The sequence below is a fragment of the Balaenoptera musculus genome, chromosome 10 (genome assembly GCF_009873245.2).
Source record: "Balaenoptera musculus isolate JJ_BM4_2016_0621 chromosome 10, mBalMus1.pri.v3, whole genome shotgun sequence".
NCBI classification, from domain to species: domain Eukaryota; kingdom Metazoa; phylum Chordata; class Mammalia; order Artiodactyla; family Balaenopteridae; genus Balaenoptera; species Balaenoptera musculus.
The window spans coordinates 34,733,547-34,756,119 of record NC_045794.1 but is presented as its reverse complement, the minus strand read 5'-3'; the positions used below and the strand labels follow the sequence as shown (position 1 = coordinate 34,756,119).

Below are 22,573 nucleotides of genomic sequence, written 5' to 3'. Positions count from 1 at the left end.
AATCGATTTTGCTATCAAGAAGGAAGACATTGGTCATATTCAAGAAAATGCTTTCAACAGAGCGGTATGGAGAAAGCCATATGCAAAGGTTCTAAGACAGAGGTTCACAAACTTTCTCAGTTCGTGGGGTCTTTCAAAACTCAGTGATTTTTTCATAGTATTCCTAAGTCAAAAGAAATACTTAATATTTCAGTTTATTAAGTAGTCAGTTCCAAACAACTTAATCACTATTTATGTACTAGCAACTTAGATGCTGTCTGAAAAGTAATACATAAAAATTGAAAGAAAAATATTTGATTTTATTTTTAAATAATAGTTACTTACTAACGGAATGCATGCACCTGTTAACACACTACAGAACTTCCTAAATTTTGGAATTAGATAAGATGCTAGCCACTGTCATTTCCTGTTCTACACTGATTTTTGCCCTGTAATTGCTTTTATCGCAGCAACCACTGAATATCCAGCTTTTCAAAGATATGACATTATGGAAAGGAACGTAGAGCGATCTAATGTTGAAACTGTAAACTATCTCGAGCTAATATTTTGTGTGGTGTCAGAAAGACATCAAGTACTACTGTGTTTCCCTCAGAATTGTGTAATATCCCCCAGGCGCTCCCATGAGTTCACTGTGCCTGGGGCATCTCTGCACACAGTTTTGGAAACCATGGATTGAAGGAGTAAGACGTGAGAAAGTGTAGATGATATTTATAAGACATTTAGTAGAAACTTAGGGAAGGAAAGCTAGAAGATATTCAAAAGATTAGGAAAGATATTCTAAAGTTAAGGGGCGAAACAACAAAAATAAAATATATTGGACAAAATCAAAATTAAAAATTTCTGTGCATCAAAAGACAATCAACAGAATGAAAGGGAAACCTACAAAATGGGAGACAATACTTGCAAATCATATATCTGGTCAATATCCAGAATATATAAAGTACTCCTACAACTTAACGTCAAAACAAACAAACAACCCAATTTAAAAATGACTTGAATAGACATTTCTCCAAAGAAGATATACAAAAGGCCAACAAATATATAAAAAGATGGTCAACATCACTTATCATTAGGGAAATGTAAATAAAACTCACAATGAGATACCATCTCACATCCATTAGGATGACCACTATAAAAACAAACCAAAAAGAAAATAACAAGTGTTGGCAAGGATGTGGAGAAACTGGAAACTTGTGCACTGTTGGTGGGATTGTAAAATGGTGCAGCTACTATGGAAAACAGTATGGAGTTTCCTCAAAAACATTAAAACAGAATTACCATACGATCTAGCAATTCCACTTCCAGGCATATGCCCAAAAGAATTGAAAGCAGTGACTCAGATATTTGTACAACCATGTTCATAGCAGTATTATTCGTAATAGCCAAAAAAGTGGAAGCAACCAGAGTGCCCATGATGGATGAACGGATAAACAAAATGTGGTATATACATACACTGGAATACTATCTAGCCTTTAACAGGAAGGAAATTCTACATGCTACAGATGGATGAAACTTGAGGACATTATGCTAAGTGAAATGAGCCAGTCAGAAAAAGACACATACTGTATGATTCCACTTACATGAGGTACTAAGAGTAGTCAAATTCATAGAGACAGATATAGAATGTTGTTTGCCAGGACCTGGAGGTTGGGTTGGGATGGAAAGTTATTTAATGTTAATATAAAGTTTTAATTTTGCAAGAGGCAAAGAGTTTTGGAGAGTGGTTGCACAACAGGTGAATGTATTTAACACTACTGAATTGAACACTTAAAAATGGTTAAGATGGTAAACTTTTTGTTATGTGTATTTTATCACAATATTTTAAAAAGATAAGGTGAGCAGTCATATGATTGGGATCAAATTAAAGATGTAAGCACAAGAAATTAACCAAATAAACAGGATTTCTATCACAATCTGTTCTCTTAAATAGGTACAATATATGCACCACTAGCACTATTTATACTCAATAAACCATTTCTCTAAAGTTAGTACAATGATCTAATCTGAAATGAACATCAGGCATAATAAATTAGTGAGATTTAAGTGTATGGTCAATATCAACCAGAAACATTTTCATAAAACAATATCCTATGAAAGCATCAAGAATCCATTTGTTGCACATACGAAAATACAGTAAAATAGAGGAAATTATTTAACTATATGTAGAAATGTTGATGGACAGTAAAAAAGATCATTTTGGCCATGCTGTTCACATCTTAGCAAACATTTTCCCTTCTCAGATTTCCTGTTTTGCTAGAGGAACTTTGCGGTTTCATAAACAATGCACCCAAGCCCCTTGCAGTTTTAAGTCAAACTACTGTACTGGCAGAAAATAAGCATTTTCTGGTGGATGTCGTGGTGGTCTTATCCAACCTACCTGGACTTTCCTCCTCTCCAGGGCTGAACATACCGGGGTCTTTTCTAAGCATGAATATGGGAGAGTTATTTTTTTCTCATCAGTACTTTTGAGTAGTACCAACCTCCTTAAGCAATTTTCCCTAGTCACCATAACATCAATCAGTCAAAAAATTGCAGATGAACTCTCTGTGCTCAACAATGCTATCAAAACTGGTAAATCAGGGTGAACTGTTATGTCACAAAGAATTTGGTTAGAATGAAACACATCCCTACATTTCTTAAATCCAAACAAGTTATAAAACTCAGATTATATTTTGCTTATTCCAGAATATGAGGAAGTGTTTGAGAAATAAGGCTTAAGTAACAAGAAACAGGGCATAGCAACGTTGTTTGCTGTGACCCTTGTAAAGAAATCAATTACCCAGCGGCTAGTTAACTAATTAAAAATACATTGCATTTGAAGAGTGATTTTGTTAACTTGCATTTATATTATTGGCCTGTACAGAGTATTTGTTGATAAACAGATTGTACTTTTGTATACTTGTCAGTTCAAGGCCCTAAAAACAACAGACCCAGCTTCTACCTAAGAAACTATAATCTAGGAGTCCTAGAAAAGTAGTACAAAAATGACTACTAAAATTATCCTTAGAAAGGGAAATACATGCTCATAAAAGCAGAAAATGGAAAATAATTTTTAATAATATCTGCTGTTACCTTACAAATTCATCCTTACGAATGAATCTTGAGTAATTACCTGATTAAATAATAAACCGCCAACCTGAAGCAGAGCAGTATTATAGTTTGCAATGATAGAACTGACCACAGAGGAGTACTCAAATCAGCTAATCTCACTCTCAGTGGCTGTCTCTTTTTGGAATGAAGAGAAAGGAAAACCTGGTGTCTAAATGTGCCCAACTAAAGAAAGGATAGTTAACAGTCTGAGATTAACTTAATTTAAAAGCGTGGGGGATTTTCATGGGAGACCGCCTATTAATTCTATTTATAAAAAAGGGGCGGGGAGTGACCGTTTACATTAAATTGTATAGACTGCAGGAAGAGTAAACCAAGAAGGATATCATGCACACCTTTTTAAAGCTGAAAACGTGTGTTCAGTAAAACGTTCATTTCTGTTTTTGAGCAACGTTTTTGCTGAACCAGTGAAAGACGGTGTCGGCAGGGTCGCTGGAAGGCAGACCCCAGAGCGCAAAGCCATCCTGCCGGGCCAGCAGTGTTTCACCGTGGTGGAGGGGGAGAAACGGCGGCAAATACCGAGGACTGTGACACCCAGCAGACAGCTGAAGTTGAGGGCCGGGGGCCTGGACCTTCAGTCCGGCAGCGCGGAGACGGCGCGGGTGTCAGGAGACAGGCTGCGAGAGCGACGGGGGCGCGCGAGGACGCCGCGGGCCTCGCGGGGCGGGGGCGGGGGCGGGGCGGGGCGGGTCGCAGGCTGATGACGCGGCGGGGCTGGTGGAGTAGCCGCCACTTCCTGGAGCCGCCGGCCGGGGCCGCTCGCCGCACTCAGCGCCGGAGCCGGGAGTCCGCGGCCGCCGCCATGTCCCATCAGACCGGCATCCAAGGTAACGGCGCCGGCGCTGCCTGCGGGGAAGGGGCTCCTGGGAGGCCCCCGGCGAGCCGGGAGGGCGGCGGGATGGGCAGGGCCGGAGTCGGTCCCGGACCACAGGGAGTCGGTCTCGGGGACGAGCCGGGCCTCTGCGCCTCTTCGCGCTCTCGTGTCCCGGGCGGTCCCGGCCTGCCATCCTCCCATCCCGGGCCGGCCGTCGCCACGTTGCTGATGGACCCGAAATTCGCCGGAGCGAAGGAGATGGCTTTCCGCGGCGGCCGGGGTGAAGGGGGCGTGCCTGCCGCCGCCGCCGTTATCCCAACTTTCCCCTTTTTTATCGGACTGGGAAGACCTGGAACCGTGCAGGCGATTGGGGCTCTTTTTGCTGTCGAGAGACGGGCGAATTTTCTTCTTCACGGTCTAACTTTAGAGTTGTTACAAGATTTGGATTATCAAAAGAAAGATGCGGGAATTTTTTTCATTTCCAGTAAGGGTGCTTCCCAAACTCTTCCGCATTTTCTTCCAAAACGGGAACTTCAACACCGTTGTCTGTATCCTGAGTATGAGGCGTCTTGGTTGTTCTTAGATACTCCCCAGGGAACTGAAAAGTTTGATCTGTGTGGTTGCGTTTAATCGTCCCGGGCAGGCAGTTGAATGTGCAATTATAATTGACCTGTGTTATTTCCTGGTTTGAAAGTGGGCGGTCTGAAAGCGCTCACCTCATCAGAATCAAATAATACGTCCCGGGTTACTCGCGATCACTTAACGAGTTGTAATGTAAACACAAGCTCCTCCTGTTAATGGACAACGAATCTTTTCCCCAGATGAACGTGTAATTGTGTTTTGTTCTTAAGGGTCGTTGACACTACCCCACACCTCCTGCACGCACAAACACAAGCAAAACAGTCGCAAATCTAAAAGCATTGTTTTGTCTGCGTTAGTTTTGATATATATAATTATTGACTTTCATGCTTGAGCGTTATAGCAAGCACTATTAAACAGTGGTTCTTGCTGTCAGTATACAACTCAAGAATAAAATTAGAACGAAATTGAAGCTTTAATAGGAGCACAAGGGATAGGTTATTAAATATATATTTGCTCAGTGAGATTACTCCAGCTTTTTAAGAAATACGAGTTAGAGAAGTATGACCAGAAGTACGAGCTTGAATGAATTGTGTTTTTTTCTTTAATCAGGATAGGGTATTTGACATTAATTGTTGTTTTTAAACGTGAAAATGTAAAAAATGAATTGATGAAGGAGGTGTGTTTGTTTATTATAAGCTTGAAATTGGACCAGACGAGAGTGAAAGCAGGTGTTCAGCATTTTTCAAACAAGCAATAAAGGTGTTTTTCAAAATTGTGATTTGTGATTATTGGGTTTGAGAAACTTTAATATATTCATTCCCAGTGTAAATTTCTGCTATGGAATTATCTAGGTAAAACAGGTTAGAATTAATATACTTTTAAAATATGTTAATATTTATGTTTCTTAGCTGTATACAATGTCTACTATGTTAACCTTTTAATTTTTGGAATTTAAATTACTGGTAAGAGAATTCTGCATCTTCAAGATTTTTTCTTTGTATTACATTTTATTTTTTCCCTATTCAAGTAACATTAGAAAGTGTTAACTTTTCTGTATCTTTTTCCACAGCAAGTGAGGATGTTAAAGATATTTTTGCCAGAGCAAGAAATGGAAAATACAGACTTCTGAAGATATCGATTGAAAATGGTTAGTTAAGCATTTTTAAATGTTGTTTGTCCTTGGGTTATTGGGTGTTATAATTTTAAACTTCTAAATCATTGTCAGTGATTTGGACTATTAATAAATGTGAAGCAAGTTCAGAGCTTGCCTTTAGTTTACTTGGCTCCTCTACATTTAGGACATGTCCTACGGGCCCCTGCTTACCTTACCCTCTGAATTCTGTAGTTGACTCTCACGGAAACAAAAAGATGTTGTTTTTGGTGTGACATCTTCCTCTTTCACTTTTTGTGTCTCAGTTTCTGTACCACAATTTGTATCTAATATCAGTGCCTGCATCTCTGGAATGAAAATCAGTAACAGGTGATTATCCCACAAAAAAAAAGTTACTTTTGAATTGTTATTCAGTAAAGTTAGTTTTGAGGTAGAAAGGAAGGATTTTAAACTCTCCCATTTTCTCAACTTGATTGCAGTGTATGCTGCAGAAATGATTCCCCTTTCTTGTTATGGGAAAAAGTTCTGAGTGTAACAAACTATAAATTGATCCTTTCAAAATAAAGCTGTACGTAGGGAAATTCACTGGGTGGGAGAGTTTTAATTCAGCTGGTTTGAGTGTGAATAATTAATATTATAACTACTTAATCTCAAACGAATATGTTAAAATATTCCATTGACCTAATTTCTTATATACCTTAAATACTTTGCTTTGGAAAAATATCTTGTTCTTTCATAAACTGGAAGTAAATCTAATTTGCTTTCCATTTTCTTTTATATATTAAAAATACCAAAATAGTTTGAAAAATAGGCAGTTGTTCTACATATGTTAACACACTCAACAAGAATAAACATATACTGGAAAGCAGCATATTTTACAACTAAAATTTTAAATGTCATCACTTCCTAACTGACTAGTTAAGTAAGTAAAATGGAAAAGTTTATATAAGTAACATCTCTACAGCAGGAAAATGACAGTATTTCCTCTATCACTATTTTCTGGTTTTATTTTTGTTTTGAGAAAATTTTGTAAATAAGGAAATTATGAATAATAAATAATATAACAAATACTTCCATCTCTTCTTAAATTAATAACTGCTAACATTTTTATCATATTTGCTTCAAGCCTTTTGTAATTTAATGTTGTTGTGGTATAAGAACATTCGCTTTAAACAGTTTTACTTCCTGACCTTCTCCTGAGGCAACTACATTAGGAACCTTATTTTTGTGCAATCTGTTTTTTATATGTATCCCTAAATAACATATAGTGCTGTTTTGAGTTTTTAAGTTCATATAAACTGACATATTTTTCTGCATCATTCCTTTTCCTGTAAACATTGCTTTTATAATTAGTTTTGATAGAGGCTCACTAATTCTTTTTAAATATGAATAGAATTGTATAATATGACTATGCCACGTATTATATGTCCATTATCTTATTGATGAATATTTAGGCTATTTTCAGTTTCCACTGTTATTTTATAGTGCTGCAGTGAACACCTTGGTATATATGTGCAAGAGATTCTCTGTGCAGAGTACATTAGCAGTTTCACTTGATTTGCCCAATAATGCCTCAAAGTGGCTGTACCAATTTATCTTTCTGGACAAATGTTAAAATTTGTAGCATTATGGCCAAATAGGAGCTAAACCTGTTTTTATTTAGTATTTCTTAACTGTACAATTCAGTGTTTAATTTCAGAAATTATACCTTTGAGCAGTAGGACACTTAGTTAAATATATTTTGTTGATAATTTATAGCATAAATATTTGGACAATAGAATATAATCACCCTTTCTTCAACCATCCAACTCAACTATTTATAATCATTTTTGTATGTTCCGTTCTTGTGTTTATAACGTTATTTTAACGATGCTGGTTATAATTTTTATATCTGTTTTTAATATTACTTTATATTATATTTATTTTCTGTGTTACAACCTTTGCCCTTTCTATATTTTGATGTGAATAATAGCAATTAAGAACTAACTATTAATTTATTCTTCTATTCTTCATTATTCTACCATTTGGCATTTTAAACCATTTATATATCTTTTAAAAATTGTTCTTCATAGAGAAACTTGTGATTGGAGCGTGTAGGCAGCCTTTAGATTCCTGGGATAAGGATTATGATTCCTTTGTTTTACCCCTGTTGGAGGACAAACAACCGTGCTACGTATTATTCAGGTTAGATTCTCAGAATGCCCAGGGATATGAATGGATATTCATTGCGTGGTCTCCAGACCATTCTCATGTAAGTAATTTTTTGGTTACTTATTTAACATTAAAACCTAGAAAAATTTTTTCTGAAATATTCCTAGGCCAAGAGAAAGTTAAGAAGCAACAGTCATATCTCATAGATGGGAATGATCATGGAAAAAATCCTTGTGATTGGTAATTTAGAATCAGGGGTAATGTACTTAGATTCAGAAATCTTGACCTTAATTGAAATCAGTAGAATTATTGATTTTAAATTTTAAAATTTGTGGCAATTATAAATGACTCTGTGGACCTCTGAAGAATGAAGGTTACTACTTTGAGAGTAATAATTGAAATAATTCTTATAGAACTAACTGAACATTTTATTAAATATTCTCAGTAGCTACCATTCAAGTGATGGGCATACACACAAACAAGTATTTCTCTTAGGAGAGTTAGTAGACTGATTAATAGAATAAAATTAAAAACTAATATATGGATACTGCCCAGTATTTTAAAAATTAATTCTCTTGTTTCTTGTAGAAAAATAATAATTTTAAAAGTTATGTAGATATCATTCTCAAAAGTCATCACTTCCTATTTAATTCTGTATATGCTGTCTGAAAGAAAACTGGATTTGACAGTGCAAAATTATGAAATGATTTCTATTGGTTGGCAGTTATCTTTAGTAGTTCTCAATAGATGCTATCAGACTCTTTAATAATAGTATATATTGTAGTTCTTTTCTACTTTGTCCCTCATAGAATGGTTTATGCCATAGTTATGCCATGAATATTTGATTCTTAAACAACTAAATAAGTAGTGTCTGACCTAGACTTGCTTTGAGTAAAATGTCACTATCAAGTTTACTTCATTTCAGTGATTTTAAAATAGGGTTTTAAGTAGTTTTTTTAATTCCTGAATTCATTTTATACTTTGAAAAAAATGAATGATTTTCTAAAATTTAGGTTTTTTCTACTTTTCGAAAAATATGATTTATAAATTGAAGTCTTCCTTAGTAGCTGTTGATATTTTAGATGTTGATGTTATGATGGTTATTTGTATACACATATTTTAGCATGTTACAGTCAACGGACTTCAGCTTTGTCACAGTTTATTTTCTTTTTAATGTGCTTGAAGATTTTCATACACTTATAAAGTGCTTTCTTTTGTAATGATAGTTTTCATCTATAAACTTATAAGTAAACTTTCACAATTACTAGGTTCGTCAAAAAATGTTGTATGCAGCAACAAGAGCAACTCTGAAAAAGGAGTTTGGAGGTGGCCACATTAAAGATGAAATGTTTGGAACAGTAAAGGTACAAAACTTATACTTTTATGTAGATTCTGCATGTTGCACCGAGGTAATGGGATAGTTAATGTGAATTATGACTGGTGAATCGGTAAACATAAAGAATAAGAGAAAATATTATGTTTCATATGATATGCAAGTTAACTGAAACATCATACTTACACTTTTAAAATATGTTGGAATCTCCTCTGTTAGTCTTCAAACACTAGAATATCCCTTGGAGATCATTTAGTTCAACCCCTCATTTAGTTCAACCTTTTCATTTTAAGGATGGGGAGATAGGCTCAGAAAAATGAGAGACTACTTAAAAGAGATAGTAGGTTTTAGATATTTTGGACGTTTATACTTATGCTGTGGAAGCAATAGCTGTATTAATTGAACTAGAACATTGAGGCAGGTAAATTGATTGATAATTGGGGTAATTGTTGATTAATAAATTTAGTTAAGTTATGATTAAGAATTTATTTCATTATAAAATGTATATGGTAAATACATGTATGTAGCTATACCCCAAAATTAAGAAAATTACAGTGTATTTTTTGAACAGGTTTTTTGTTTTTTAGAGCTTTTATTGTGATTCAGGGAGTAATATATTCTGGTGGATAGAGCATGAGGCTAGATGGGTATCCTTTGCTTATTCACATCAGTTGTGAAGTGGCCTGGTTTCGTAATTCTATTCTCAGTCTTCCAAACCACAAAATTTTGATGAGAAGTAAACTTCTTTGGAATATTTTTTATTTTAAATAAGAACTGTAATTATTTTCTATGAATAATTGTAGAGAAATTATATAATTCATTATAGTACAGAATTCAGAATCTGAATATGTTGATTATTGAATAACTATGGGGCAGGCTTCCACAGGTTAATTATAATTGTCCTATAGACTTGAAGCATGATCAGATTCGTCATGTGGCTGGCGTTACCACCATCACGCTCACACAAAAGATCTAGTAATTATAAAGCTTTAGGAAATGAATTGTAGCTAATCCCCTTAAAACTTTTGAAACCTGTAGAATAGAATATTTTTTTTAAAAAAAGAAGTAATAAAATTATTGTTACTATTTATTTTTAGTTAAAATGTTTTCTGTTAAATTAATGATTTTGTTTTCCTAAAGTAGCCTCACAACTAGTAACAGTCAGTTTCTGTGCTCACAGGAAGATGTGTCATTACATGGATATAAAAAATATTTGCTGTCACAGTCTTCTCCTGCCCCACTGACTGCAGCTGAAGAAGAATTACGACAGATTAAAATTAATGAGGTATTATTACCATTTTGAAACCTTGCAAGATTCTAAGTGCTTAAAAGTATTGTATTTTTAATTAATCGATGAAGAGGTAACTAGAGAATAAATAAGTTAGATAGCTTACATTTATTCTGTTCAGTTTAGAGACAAGACTGCTCAGTGTGTCTTCAGGAAAAAGTTAAAAGTGAATATTAAACTTCATGTCAATTTCATAAATAGCTTTCTCCTGTCTTTATAATGTTGGTTATAGATTAGTAATCTTCCTGTGAGAAGTACAACTGTTTTTAACTTTGTACTTTGAATACTAAGTATTGATAAATGGGAAAAGTATGTGTTACCCATTTAGTGTGAGGGATATTATATCTAATGAGATTGCCTGAAAAAGGTTTGTTTTGTTATTTCAGAGAATACTGACGACTAAAGAGAATAAAACATAAATGCTGTAGTGTGTTTAGGATTTCTAGAGGCTCTATAAATTAACTTCTATGGACATTACTTGGATGGGTGTGTGCATATATATATATGGGAGATGGTTATTTGAGTACTTGTTTAGCATATTAGAGTCAATAAATTTCATCCATGTTATAGTTTATCATATTTCTAATGTGTTTACTGCAGCAATTCTAAGTTAGAATAGCTACTGTATTTCTACTGGAATTTTATAGAAAAGAACAAGTAGCAGAAACTACTATTCACTTGTCGGAGTAACAGACTAATAAGAATCAGTCTGAAAAGTGATTGAATATTATTTAATATTGACCTGATAGCAAGGATCTATCTTTATATTATTTTAACTCAAGTTATTTGAGTATGGATTTTTACATGATTTTTTTTACAAGTTTGATAGTTTGTTTTATTCCTTGCAATCAGAACCCAGAGGATCTTATTGGGGTATGCATTTGCATATGTTCTATGATGTTTTCATTATCCAATACCATTTATGCTGTAGAATCTCCATTCATTTTTTTTTTAAAGTAAAATTTCTATTTGACTTTGTTGCAACACTGCAAATGAGACCCTATACTATGCTGTCATTTACTGAGTATAAAAGTCTTAAATATGTGCATTGAAAGCTTTCTTGACGTACTCTTCTCTTCTAATGATACGTGCACACCCATGTTCTTAGTAATGAAAGCTCTAAGTCTGGAACTTCTGCAGTAGTATAATTTGTTGAGCTGTGTTTTGTCTTTGTATATTGTTTGTACTCCTTTCAACTCAGTGCATGGTGTTTGTGTTGCATTTTATGTCTAGCAGAACAAAGTAAAGTTCTATGCATATTGTATTTATATCACACTGTTCATAAATTTTATCAAGTAAAATTTTGTAATTAAAAGTGTAATCTGAAGACACTTCAGAGAGCTTACGTAGCTCATGGCAATTGTGCCAAACCAAACATATAAGCAAAGCCCCACTAACATTGCACACTCAACTCAGATGTTCACTTCCGGCATTTTCATCGAAATGTGGCATACACTCTGCATGTTGACAAAGTGCTAGCAGAACCTGAAACAAATGTGAAAATTATTTGCTTTTTAAGTTCATAGTGTTTTAAATGTTCATTTTAATTATATTAAAATGGGCAAGGGTGGAATGACCCTCACTCTGTAGAGGTTGAGTTTTCTTTTCTTTGCCATCTGACACTGCTAAATGCTAAACTTCATCGGTAAATTGAATCTGTCATACTAGGTACAGACTGACGTGAGTGTGGACACTAAGCATCAAACACTACAAGGAGTAGCATTTCCTATTTCTCGAGAAGCTTTTCAGGCTTTGGAAAAATTGAATAACAGACAGCTCAACTATGTGCAGTTGGTAAGAGATATAATGATTATTATGAAATGGCTTCACTTTTTGGTATCTATGGCTTGTATAAGGTTTGTTTTTAATGGATTTTAAATCTTTTTATTTGCTTCCTTTTTATTTTTTATTCATTTTTTTTTAAACTACAAAAGCAATATATATTCACTGTGGAAAAAGTGAAATTGTGTAAGTTTCCCCTTGTCTCCTTGTTTTTTAATTTATAAATTTTAAATTTCTGTGTATCTGTCTTAATAAATGTATTTTGTTTCTTATTGACAGGAAATAGATATAAAAAATGAAATTATAATTTTGGCCAACACAATAAATACAGAACTAAAAGATTTGCCAAAGAGGATTCCCAGAGATTCAGCACGTTATCATTTCTTTCTGTATAAACATTCCCATGAAGGAGACTATTTGGAGTCTATAGGTATATGATACTTTTTTTTTTTAACATAATACTTTCAGTTTGCTGATTGATATTTCATCACTATATTCTTTCTTATTTCTTGGCCAGAGAGCTTAGTTGTAGCTTTATGAGGTTTAGTATGTGCTTTAATTGATATGCTGCTAATTGGATTTATTATTATTTTAATTTACAGTTTTTATTTATTCAATGCCTGGATACACATGCAGTATAAGAGAACGGATGCTGTATTCTAGCTGCAAGAGCCCTCTGCTAGAGATTGTAGAAAGACAACTACAAATGGATGTCATTAGAAAGGTAATTACCTATCTATTTATTTATCTAATTTATTTATCTAATTTATCTTATTAGTATATTTAATACCTACCTATTTATTTTAAATTTTTCAGTTTTTGTTACATTTTTATTGTCTTTCGTGTAGTTCATGATGTATTGTGGTTTATAAATGAAAGTTTTTTTTTTTCTTATTCTCATCATAAATCCTTAGGAACTCCTCTAAGTGCTTGAGGATGACCTATCATGACCCCAGTCTCCCTGTAGATCTGTATTCTCTAATATGTAGCCACAAGCTACATGTGGCTATTTAAATTTAAATATACATAAAAATTAAACGAAATTTAAAATTCAGTTCCTTAAAAGCACCAGCCACATTTCAAATGCTCATTTTAGCCACATGTGGCCAATGGCACTGTATTGGATGGTGCAGAATTAGGAGGACATTTCCATATTGCAGAAAGTTTTGCTGGACGGTGCTACTAAAGCTGCATACTTGTGGTCGTCTCAAGACTTTATTAATAAGGAACTACAGTCTCTATTCATAACTGAACCATGGGATGGTTGAGAATCTTTCCAGTTGTTGGGAAAGGAGAGAATGGGCATAAACATGAATTTTGGGAGCTAAGTTACAAGTTTTCTTAAATTTATTTTCTTATATGCAGGTGAGGCATAGGAAAAGATATGGTTTATTCTTGAGCCCTTCAACTCTTAAGACACAGGTCCTTACAAATTACCAGTGTTTTAGGTACTGAGCCCTTTAAGAGCTTTTTAAGTTCTTAAGAATCACTTTCTATAGCAGGGGCTGGCTGACTTTTTCTACCAGAGACCAGATAGTAAATATTTTAGGCTTTGCCAGGCCACATATGGTCTTTGTCACATATTCTTCTTTGTTTTATTATTTTGTTTGTTTTTACAACCCTTTAAAAATGTAAAACATGCTCTTAACTTGAGCAGATTTGGCCTGCAGGCCATAGTTTGCCAACCCGTGTTATAGAGTGATTTCAAGTGACCCAAGTGATGAAAGGGCCATGAGTAATGTTTCTTGAAAATATGTAGTGTACCAAAGCAGAACAACTTAAGAATATAGTGGTGATTCCTACTATACTACTTTTAAACATTAGTTAAATTGGAGAAGTAAGAGAGAACCAAATAGAAAATGAGTATAGCTAATTATATATTCAAGCAACTCATTTAGCTCCCTCCTCCTCCCCCCAAATAAGATGAAAGTGAACTATTTTCATATGGTCCTTGGTTCTCTCTTGCTGGAATGAGTATTATGCACTTATTGGTGAGTGTTCACACCTGAAAACTGGCTCATTGCTTGTATTAGGTTTTGAATGTTGTGTTTTCTCACATTGCATCACACTTTGCTAATTTTATCTCTTACAGATCGAGATAGACAATGGGGATGAGTTGACTGCAGACTTCCTTTATGAAGAAGTACACCCCAAGCAGCATGCACATAAACAAAGTTTTGCAAAACCAAAAGGTCCTTCAGGAAAAAGAGGAATTCGAAGACTAATTAGGGGTCCAGCTGAAACTGAAGCCACTACTGATTAAAATTATTACAATACTAGTTTTTTTAAAAGTCCAGCTTTTAGTACAGGAGAACTGAAATCATTCCACGTTGATGTATAGTAGGGGAAAAAATTGTACTTTTTGAAAATCAGCACTTTTCACTTCTGTGTGTTTTTAAAATTAATGTTATAGAAGACTCATGATTTTGATTTTTGAGTTAAAGCTAGAAAAGGGTTCGACGTAATGATGTTTAATTTCATCACAGTTTTCATAGAGTGATGATTCCACACTTTCACATAGTTCTTAAAATTTTATAGAGTTGGGCCCATTCCAGAAAATCTAAAGTAAGATACAATTCTTATTACTCTTCGGTGATACATCACTTTTTTTTCTTTAAGGGAGAGAGAAAGACCTTAAAGTATTCATTCCACTTAATGAATATGTTAAGGACCAGATTAGATTATTTTCTAAGCTGAAAACTTCATGTGCCTAGGAAAAGGTGCTCTGAAGAGCAGTGCTCACTCAGACTGTGAGATCATGTCTACAACTTTGAGAAACCGTGCTTTATTGCAGCAGTCTTTTCTATTTGACTTTTTCGTTTTTTAAATGGCATTTAAATTTCAGAAAATCAACTCACTCTGAAACATTAAGGGTACCAGATATATACTGCAGGATTTCTGATGACGTTGAAAGACACGTTTAAACTGCTTTAGTAAATGCTCTTTCTAGTGCTTTAAAAATTTTCCATTTCAAAAGTAAGTCGTTTCATTATATGTAGTGTGAGACCAAATATTTATGTCCAATTGAATATTAAATTAATATCATTCAAAAGCAAACAAAACTAAAGTCAACAATATTGAAAAAGTTTTAAACATCGATTGATTTCTCTCTAAAACCATATATTTATAGGCAAATACTCAGATTTAACAAAATTATTTTAAAGTCCTAGTACTCATCAGCCTAACACAGATAAACGAATCTTGTTTCAATTTATATCTTATTTCAAAACACAGTTAACTGTTTTCTAAAGCTTTGCATTTTCAATTACAACCTACAGAGATTTTGAGCCTTGTTTTCTTTGATACTTGAAATAGAGGGAGCTAGAAAACTTCATGTTTAATCTGATAAACCTGCTGCAAGAGCCATAATTTAGAGGACTTTTCTAAACGAACTGTGGGGATCCGGGATTTAGAATTTCTTGATCTAAACTTTATGCTGCATAAAACAAATACCAGAAATGTACATTTCATAGTATAAAATATGAAACACTCATTTTTACACTTTATTATCTAAGGTAATATATGCACCTTTCAGAAATTCAATGTGTGTTCAACTAAAAGCATGTTAGAATAATTATGAGTTGACAGATTTTTTTTTTTCTAGAATTAAAAGTATTTGTGTGGGGTTTTGTTTGTTTACAAATAATCAGACTATAATGCAAAATAATTGACGGCAATGTTGCACTTGTTTATGAAAGATATACTTTAAGTTTTTCCGTGGGTGCACACATAGACACACATACACACAAACTACTGCATTGAGAATCCTGGAGCTGTGTTGTCGACCATAGGCCAAGCTGCTGAAGCTGTTATTTTCGGTCAGGAAGAAAGTTAACCTGTCATGAAGGTATAAAATAATTTAGTAGTGAATGTTTTTCTCTACCATCCATGTGCAATTATGCTCTTAAACTCTATTACACTACATGAAAGTAAGTGGACATTCCAGAATATAGATGTGATTATATAATCTTAAACTAATTATTATTAAACCAATGATTGTTGAAAATCAATGATGCATTTGTTATAGAGTATAACTCATCGTTTATGTTTTAGGTGATGTCATCATAACAATAGAAGGTGAATAAAGTATTCCCAGTGAATTTATATAGCAGTGAAGAATTACATGCCTTCTGTGGACATTTTATAAGTGCGTTTTATATTGCAATAAAATTTTTTTCTCTTTAAATTGTGTACTAAGTTGGTTTTCTAGTATAACCTTTTTTTGTTTGTTTGGGTAAGTCTGCATAATGCAATACCTGGTGATAGGTTAGAAATCCCATTCATCTATTTGTTAATTAACCTATCTAAATCAAAAAGGATTTTAAATAGTTTGAAACCTAAGCAAGTTGTGTCAATGGAGTGCTTTAGTAGATTAGAACTGTTCCACTACTGCAGCAATAATGGTAACGTCATGAGTTAGTTCCTACTGTGATAGCAGCAACCCAGTACAATAGGGTGACCAACATACTTGACAGTAAGCTGTTAAAAGACATTCACCCAGCAGATACTGAGTGCATTCCAGTTTGCAATTCAGTATCAAATTGATCCTTTTTATTAGGGCTATATTACAAGATGGATGTCTTTGGTAGCAGTTTTACCAAGACAGAACTGTCCTTAAAAGGGCTGATTTTGAGAACTATTTTAAAAAGTTTAATTCTTTATGGCATTTGTACTCAGAACTAAACTCATGTGCCTGAGGTTCATATTGTAGTTTGGTATATATCCTTTCACACGTTTTCTTTGCATATACAACCATATGTTATGAGGATTGGAGTTTTTTTTTTTTTTTAAGTACTGATTCTGGGGCTTCATCTCCAGAGATTTTGATGAGTAAGTGGGCCCAGGAGTCACATAGTTACACAAATGATTCATGTGTAGCCATGACTGGGTACAGTTTGTCTTAAATGATATAAACTGAGGGTTTCCCCCCATTCAGTCAACAAACTTTCTAAGTATTCCTGTATATTGGTCTACAGTGGTTATGATTAAAGGTAACATCTCATATAGAATAAAATCTAGCCCTCACTCTTGCCCACTACTGCATGACTTGGCCCGTGACCATCTCCACCTCCCTTGATCAGTCTGCTTCAGCTCAGCTGCTGGCTGGACCTCTGAAGGACCAAGCACATTGCTGCCGCAGGAACACTGAGTGTGCTGTTCCTCACACTGGCTCACTCTATCCCAATATCTACATGTCTTCCTCCCTCACTTAATGCAGGTCTCTGCTCAGGTGTCATCTCCCCAGAAAGGTCTTCCCTGACCTCCCAGTCTGATTGTACTCCCTCCCCTCTCACCTTAATCCTGCTTTATTTTTCCTCAAAGCTCTTGGGAATTATATATCTATGTATATATTGGTTGTTTCCTCCACTAAAATACAAGTTTGATGGGAGGAAAGAGACTTGGTTTTAGTCACCGATGCATCCTCAGCACCTGGAACTGTGTCTAGGACATAGTGGATATTTTATTTGTTGAATAAATAAAAGAATGAGATTTTACCTTTCCTTGGACAGTGGGGAAGGGAGCACATCGAAGCAGTGGTAGGTTCAGCACAGAGGCTCTGGCTTCTGCTGCTGTATTTCTGGGCAGAGCAAACATCACTAGCACTGACACAACCTCTTGCCCTCGGGAGATTATAGTTTCTACCCCAGGAGGCTCCAGTATTGACTCATTCCTGAGCAGCAAGTGTCTTCCCGTGGGGATCCTCATTCAGCTGACTCTGTTCTGGAAAGACCAAAGACTAAGTTCTACTCAATGGCTAGTGCTGATCCACCACCATCTGCATTTGCTAGAATTCAGTCAGGTGGTAGTGCCTTATAAACCTCTGGATGCTTAACAGGAAGAGGAGCTCTTCTGAGGTGGGGGGAGAGTATATTTTATTTACATTTTAAAAATCTGATAACTAATATCTCTTCCTCCTTTTCAGCCCCAGAGACTTGGGAACGGAAAGAACAGGAACTTCAAAGACCTACTTCCCACATAGAAGCACGCACCCACCATGGCTTACACCAGCAAAGGAAGAGAAAGAGGTCTGAACCTCCCTCTGAAGGATCCTCCAGGTCTAGGGGAGGGGGAGGGGAGGGATGGGTCTCTTAAGAGAAGAAAGGGACAGAGAGGGGGCAAGTCAGTTTGCAGGGGTTGGAAAGTTCTCCGAGGCCCCTCCCCTCCTCTTCCTTCCTACCTTACCTCCTGTACTGGTTTCCCTGTGCCCCCTCCACATTCATGCCTTCATGAATGGGGGTTAAATTAATTTCTTAGTCTCCTATTATCAAGCTGTATGGATAAGAGCACACGGGTCATATTTTTGCACACGTGTGTGTGGGTGTGAGAGAGAGAGAGAGAGAGAGAGAGAGATGCTGTCACTTCCTGGCTATACGACTGAATCAGTTATGTATTGCTACCATACTAATGCAGGACCAATTACCCCCAGATGTAGGGGTTTAAAATAACAATTATTTTCTACAGGTCTCTGGTTGGCTGACCTCTCTCACATCTGTGGTCTGTTGACAGGTTGGCTGGTCTGGGATGACCTCATCTGAGATGACTTGTCTCTGCTGAGCATGGTTTCAGCAGCAGCATGTTAGCCCTGGCTTGTTCTCATGGCAGTGGCAGCATTCCATGAGAGAGAAAGAGAAAAGTGGTTCACAGGGGCTCTGGAGGCCCAGGCTTGGAACTGAAACGTCACTTTTCCTGCAGTCTATTGACCACAGCAAGTTACAAAGCCATTCTGGATATAAGGACTAGGGAAATGAAATTTACCTCTTGATGGGAAGAATTACAAAACCATATTGCAAAGGGCATGGATCTAGGGAAGAGTGGAGAATTGCAATCTAACACAATGAACATAAGGGAGAAGTTACTTAAATTTGGGGGCATCAATTTCCTCAATAAGAAAAAAATGGGACCTATATTATAGAGCTCTAAAATGTGATCATGCCCTTAACATAATGCTTGGCATTAACAGTTAGCTCAGCAAATGACAGAGAAGATGATTATGATCAATATGATGACAGAGAGCATAGTAAAGGTTACAGACTGATGTCAGATGCCTGAGTTAAAATTCCAGCTCTGCAATTTAATAGCTGCATAATCTTGGGCAAGTTACTTCACTTCAATTTCCTCATTTATAAAATGTGGATAATAATATTATCAGATTCATAGGATTGTTATGAGAGATAAGTTAATATAGGGGAAGCATTTTGAATAGTCCTTATAAGTATTTAATAAAAACAGTGCAACATATAATTTTTTTAAATTATAAGTTTATAAATTAATGTACATAACATTATTATTATTAATTATTCTTGGGATACTATGGGAACACAGAGGAGAGGCACCTATTTCTGCACAGGGAATCAGAAAAGACTGTGGAGTGGATACCAGCATTGAATTTTAAAAAACTGTTATGAGTTTGCCAGGTGGACAGCAGAGGGAAGAGCATTCGAAGCAGAATAGAAAGACGGATGACCATATGCCCAAATACACAGATGTCATGTTCAAGAAATTCCAGGAAGTGCAGTTGTTTGGGAGAAAAGTGTAATATATTTCAGACTGGTTGGCTAAAGATGAGAACTACAAGAATCTATCCATATGCATATGGATGATATTTGAAACTCCATAAGTAGATAAGATACAAAGGTCTAGAAAGAAGAGTATCCAGGATAGAATCAATATTATTCTACTTAAACTAGGAAAATATCGGGTAATTCAGATCAAACCTTTCCCTGAGGAAAACTAGGGGAAAAATTCTGCGCAAAGGCATCAGTGTGCTACTAAGGCTGTGATGAAATATAGAACCAAGATATGGGAGAAAACATAAATCCAAAGAGATGAACCTAGTATGTAGGGCTACTACTTCCTTGGGGCCATTTGCCAGTTCTGGGAGAAGCTATGAACAGATGTGTACCTGTATTTTTTTAGTACCTGTGTTCAGTTCTTTTGGATACACACCCAGGAGTGGAATTGCTGTGTCATTGGTAATTCTCTGTTTAACTTTGTGAAGAGCTACCAATCTGTTTTCCACAATGGCTGCACCATTTACATTCCCATCAGCAATGTACCAAGTTCCCAATTTCCCCACATCCTCACCAATATTTGTAATAGCTATAGGGGTAGCTCACTGTGGTTTTGATTTGCATTTCCCTAATGACTAATGCTGCTGAGCATCTTTTCATGTGCTTATTGGCCATTTGTATATCTTCCTTGGAGAAATTTCTATTCAGATCCTTTGCCTATTTTGAAATTATTTTTATTTTTATTATTGACTTGTAAGAGTATTTTGTATATTCTGGATAGTAGATTCTAATCACATATTATTCTCACATATGCCATTCTACTGATTGTCTTTTCACTTTCTTGGGTGATGTCCTTTGATACACAAAAGTTTAGAATTTTGGTGAAGTCCAATTTATCCTTTTTTTTTCTTTCTGTTTTTTCTGTACTCTTGGTGTCAGATTTAAGAAACAGTTGCCTAATCCAGGGTCACAAATATTTACACCTGTTTTCTTTTAAGAGTTTTGTAATTTTAGCTCTTACCTTTAGGTATTCCACCCATTTTGAGTTAATTTTTGTATATGATGTGAGGTAAGGGTCCTACTCATTCTTTTCCAGGTAGATATCCAATTGTCCCAGCACCATCTATTGAAAAAACCGTTCTTTCCTCCATGGAATGGTCTTGGCAAACGATTGACCATATATGTAAGAGTTTAGTTCTGGACTTTCAATTCTATGTCATTGATCTATATGTCTGTCCTTATGCCAGCATCACACTGTTTTGATTACTGTATTTTCATAACTGGGAAATGTGAGTCCTCAACTTTGTACTTCTTTTTTATATAATATTTTGGCTATTCTTGGCTATTCTATATGATACTAACTGGGGGGGAGGGGGGTGTTTGTTTTATTTTGTTTTAGATGGCCTTTATCAGATCGAGGAAGTTACCTTCTATTCTTAATTGGTGAGTGTTGGATTTTGTCAAATGCTTTCTCTATTGATACAATCATGTGGGTTTTGTCTTTTATTCTATTTAAATGGTGTTTTATAGTCACTGACTTTTGTATGCTGAACCAACTTTGCATTTCTGGGATAAATTCTACTTAGTTTTGGTATGTAATCCTATTTATAAGTTGCTGGATTCAGCTTGCTAGAATTTTGGGGGGAAATTTTTGTGTCTACTTTGGGCACTGCTTTTGCTGCATGAGTTTTGTTGTGTGTTTTTCATTCCTCTCAAAGTATTTTATAATTCACCTCATGATTTCTTCTTTACTCATTGGCTATTTAAGAGTGTCTTGTTTAATTTACACATATTGGTGAATTCCCCAAATTTCCTTCTGTTATTAATTTCTAATTTCATTCTCCTGTGGTTGGAATACATGCTTTGTACGATTTAAATATTTTGAAATTCATTGAGATTTGTCCTATTTTCTGGAACCTGTAAATGTTGGCTTATTTGAAAAATGGATCTTTGCAAATATGACTAAATTAAAGATTTTGAGATGAGAAGATTATCTTGGATTATCTGGGTAGGCCCTAAATCATATGTATACATGTAAGAGGGAGGAAGAGGAAATTTGAATACAGAAAGAAAGGAGAAGGTAAAGTTAAGATGGAAGCAGAACTTGGAATGATGAGGCCAGAAACTAAGAAGGCTGGCAGCCAGCAGATGCTGAAGAAGTAGGAATGGATTCTCCCCTAGAGCCTCTGGAGGGAGTGCAGCCCTGCCAACACCTTGATTTTGGCTCAGTGATACTGATTTTTAGACTTTTAACCTCTAAAACTGTGAGGGAGTACATTTCTGTTAATTTCTAGCACCAAGATTGTGGCAATTTGTTACACCAGCCATAGGAAACTAATACACATGTTTTATGGACTAACATGTAGTCTATACTGGAGAATTACTTATGGGCAGCTAAGAAGAAAGAGCATTTGGCTGTTGTTGTCCAGAGTGCTCTGTAGATGTCTGTTAGGTGTATTTGATTTACAATACTGTTCAAGTGTTCTATTTGTCATTTTCTACCTAGCTGTTCTATCCATTAAATTTGGTATAAGTATCCAACAACTATTGTTGAATTGTATATTTTCTCTCTCAGTTATGTCAGTTATTACTTCATGTATTTTGAGCCTGTTGTCAGTGCATATCTGTATAATTGCTATATCTTCTAAAATTGATTCTTTCTCTGTAGTAATGACTTTTACCTCCAATTTTATTAAATATATTGTCTGATATTAGTATAGCTACTCCAACTCTCTTCTGGTTACTGTGAGCACAGCATATCTTTTTCCATTCTTTACTTTCAACCTATTTGCATCTTTGAACCAAAAGTGAGTCTCTCATTGACAGAATATATAAGAGATGGATTATGTACTTTTACGTATTTTCCAATCTCTGCTTTTAAATGGAGAGTTTA

General features: G+C 35.3%; 1 protein-coding gene across 1 annotated transcript; it reads left to right on the top strand.

Annotated features, from left to right (window-relative positions):
* Nucleotides 1-3,810: 3,810 nt before the first annotated feature.
* On the top strand, nucleotides 3,811-16,175 carry TWF1 (twinfilin actin binding protein 1). Its single transcript, XM_036867387.1, has 9 exons — nucleotides 3,811-3,935; nucleotides 5,574-5,651; nucleotides 7,688-7,866; nucleotides 9,035-9,130; nucleotides 10,280-10,384; nucleotides 12,056-12,181; nucleotides 12,449-12,599; nucleotides 12,772-12,893; nucleotides 14,262-16,175. Exons 1-9 carry the CDS (start codon nucleotides 3,911-3,913, stop codon nucleotides 14,430-14,432), a joined length of 1,053 nt encoding a protein of 350 aa, XP_036723282.1. The 5' UTR covers nucleotides 3,811-3,910; the 3' UTR covers nucleotides 14,433-16,175.
* Nucleotides 16,176-22,573: the final 6,398 nt, after the last annotated feature.